At 39.5% G+C, this 3591-nt stretch overlaps 1 protein-coding gene across 1 annotated transcript; it reads left to right on the forward strand.

Moving 5' to 3' along the window:
• The first annotated feature begins 1079 nt into the window (after window positions 1-1079).
• On the forward strand, window positions 1080-3031 carry LOC138848408 (uncharacterized). The gene is given in 2 exon segments (XM_089323561.1): window positions 1080-1760; window positions 1861-3031. Coding segments are annotated over 2 exon segments (1737 nt in total). The 3' UTR covers window positions 2917-3031.
• Window positions 3032-3591: the final 560 nt, after the last annotated feature.

Here is a 3591-nt window from a genome sequence, read left to right on the forward strand (position 1 = left end):
GATGGAAGAAAATGCAACCTATATACTAATTTGCTAAGGGTATTTGCAATACATAAAGCTTTCAAAAACTAACTTCCTAGAGTGAGCATTTGCCTTGGCAGTTAAGATGCTGGTTAAAATGCCTGTATCCAGGGTCACTGCTGCAGTGTAGTAGGTAAAGCCACCACCTGCAGCACCAGCCTCTTATATGGGCATTATTTTGAGTCCTAGCTGCTCCACTTCCATCCAGATACATGATAATGTGCCCAGGAAAGCAGTGTAGGATAGCCCAAGTCCATGGGCCACCCACCCACATGGGAGACCCAGAAAAAGTTCCTGGCTTCTGGATTCAGATCAGCCCAGCTCTGGCCATTCTCTCTCCTTCTATAACTCTGCCTTTCAAATAAATAAACAAATCTTAAAAAAAACTTACCTGTATCCCATATAGGAGTAACTCACTTTAATTCCCAGCTCTAGCTCTTCATTCGAGCCTCCTGCTAATGCAGATTCTGGAGGATGAATTCCTGCCACCCACTGAGAGATCTGGATTGAGTTCTTGGCTCCAGGTTTTGGCCTCCCAGCCACTGCAGACATTTGAGGAGTGAACAAGGGGAGGGGAGCATGCTCTTTCTTTTTCTCTCATTCTTTCTTTCTGCCTTTCAAATGGGTAAATCTAAAAAAAACCCTTTTAACCCATTAATGGAAATATTTGAATGTAGTATGAAATTATGAATGCACAGTATCTGATGTGAATCTTTTAGCCTATTATTGCAAAGAGGACCAATACGATGTAAATAAACATGAAATAATACATTAAATATGAATAATGTGAAGCACTTTTGAAATATAGGAATAAGAGACACACCCAGAGCCTCCCACCCACTGCTGCTGCGCCTCTTCATTTGCTGCCTGTGGGTCCCACGTGCTGGGGACTTTCTCTGCCCCACACTCTGCTTTGCTCCTCATGTGCCCGGAAGAAAGAGGACGTGCTCCCTGGACATTCCACGGTGATGATGGCATTTGAAGACCTGGCTGTTTACTTTACCTGGGAGGAATGGCAGAACATGAACAAAGCTCAGAAAATCCTGTACAGGGATGTGATGCTGGAGACCTACAGCAGCCTGCTCTTCTTGGGACACTGCATTACCAAACCCGACTTGATCTTTAAGTTGGAGCAAGGAGCACAGCCATGGATGGTGAGCGAATTCCTAAATCAGAACCTTCCAGTTGCCATGAAAAGTGATGACATTATTAGAACCAACCAGGAAATTCAAGAAAACATTTTTAAGCAGAATGTTATTACAAATAACAAGACATCAACTCCCAAAAGAGTTATGTCAATAAAAAGACTTAATTTAAGTTCAAGTCATGTTTCAAAGCTGATTAACAAAAAAAGAAATTATTCATCAATGAAACCTGAGGAATGCAACGTGTGTCACAATGTGTTTCCCCACTGTGGGCATGATGAGCTGCAAGCTGGAGAGAAATTTGATGCCACTAAGGTACCTGAGAACTCTGCCCAGTGCTCTGAGCCTCTTAGTGAGTATCACAAGATTCAGACTGTGAAGCCTTCATTTGAACATAGTGCACAAGGGAAACACTTCAAAAAGAAGAAGATATTCTTTAGATTTGGCACGGTCCATATGGGAGATTCCTGTAATAAGTCAACTGTCACTGTTGGAAAGACAACTCAAATAGAAAAGACTCTTCATAAAAATACTAACCTCAGTAAGCATCAACAAATCAACACAGGAGAGGAACTCTATGAAGATATGGGATATGTGGAGCCTCTTATTTATAAATCAAATCTTGCAATAAATCAGAGACAACATATACAGAAAAAAACCCTATGCATGTAAGCCTCGTGGAAAATCCTTCAAGTTTAAGTCCTGCCATACCATCATTCACAGTAGTTCCACACAGGAAAACTCCTATGCGTGTAATGAATGTGGAAAAGCCACCTACCAGAAGTTAGATGTCATTAGACATCAGGAAATTCACACAGAGGACAAACCTAATGAATGTAAAGACTATGGAAAAGCCTCTGGCAAGAAGTCACATTTCATGATGCAACAGAGAATTCACACAGGAAAGAAACCTTATGAATGTAATAACTGTGGCAAAGCCTTCAGCTATAAGTCACAACTCATAATCCATCAGAGAATTCACACAGGAGAGAAACCTTAGGAGTGCAATGACTGTGGAAAAGCCTTTGGACGGAAGTTGCAACTCATACTCCATCAGAAAATTCAGACAGGGGAGAGACCTTATGAATGTAAAGACTGTAGAAAAGCCTTTGTCCAAATGTCAGACCTCAGAAGACATCAGAGAATTCACACAGGGGAGAAACCTTATCAATGTAATGACTGTGGAAAAGCCTTCAGCTATAAGTCATGACTCAAAATTCACCAGAGAATTCACACAAAGCAGAGACCTTATGAATGTAATGACTGTGGAAAAGCCTTTTGCTATAGGTCACAACTTTTAATCCATCAGAGAATTCACACAGGGGAGAGACCTTATGAATGCCAAAATTGTGGGAAAGCCTTTGGCCAGAAGTCACATCTCATAATGCATCAGAGAATTCATACAGGTCAGAAACCTTATGAATGTAATGACTGTGGAAAAGCATTTGGCTCTAAGTCACAACTCATAACCCATCAAAGAATTCATACAGGGGACAGGCCTTATAAATGTAATGACTGTGGAAATCCCTTCAGCTATAAGTCACAACTTATAATCCATCAGAGAATTCACACAGGGGAGAAACCTTATGAATGTAATGATTGTGGGAAAACATTTGGCAAGAAGTCACATCTCATAATGCATCAGAGAATTCACACAGGGGAGAAGCCTTATGAATGTAATGACTGTGGAAAAGCCTTCAGCTATAAATCACAACTCAAAATCCATCAGAGAATTCACACAGGAGAATAACCTCATGAATGTTATGGCTACAGAAAAGCTTTTTGCTGTAAATCACAACTCATAACACCTGACAGCTTTTGTAAGGCTGGGTGAGTGTTGACAAATTCAGTTTCTTTTTGTTTGATAGGTCTTTAGTTCACATTCAACATAAATGAGTACTTTGCAGGGTATAGTATTCTCAGTGGACGGATTTTTTTTTTCTCTTAAGACTCACACTATGTCTCTCCATGTTCTCATAGACCATAGAGATTCTAATAAGAAGTCACCTGTGAATCTAGTTGGAAATCCTTTGAAATTTATCTGACATTTCTGTATTGCACATTTTGGTATTTTCTTTTTGTTTTATTGTTAAAAGTTTGCAATATCTTTTGGCAGCCTATGAAGTCCTTCTCATGAACCTGAGCTGGTGAATCAAGGGAGCATAAGATTACATTTCCTGCACTGCAGCCATCCATAACTAAACAAGGAGGATGATCCCTATATTTTCTTTGCAGACAGCCCATCTTCCTGGAAAGCAGATAGGATACAGCAGAACTCATGGACAATTCTAACTTTTTTATTAATGTGTGGTTTAGTAAGTTCATATTTGAAATAAATGTGCTATGAATGAATACATTCAAATATAGAAAGAACATTTTGTATTTTCACTAACTTTACTTCTATTTAGTTTTGATAATTATACTA

The sequence above is a fragment of the Oryctolagus cuniculus genome, chromosome 21 (assembly GCF_051225735.1).
Source record: "Oryctolagus cuniculus isolate XC-2025 breed Fujian yellow rabbit chromosome 21, ASM5122573v1, whole genome shotgun sequence".
Taxonomy (NCBI): domain Eukaryota; kingdom Metazoa; phylum Chordata; class Mammalia; order Lagomorpha; family Leporidae; genus Oryctolagus; species Oryctolagus cuniculus.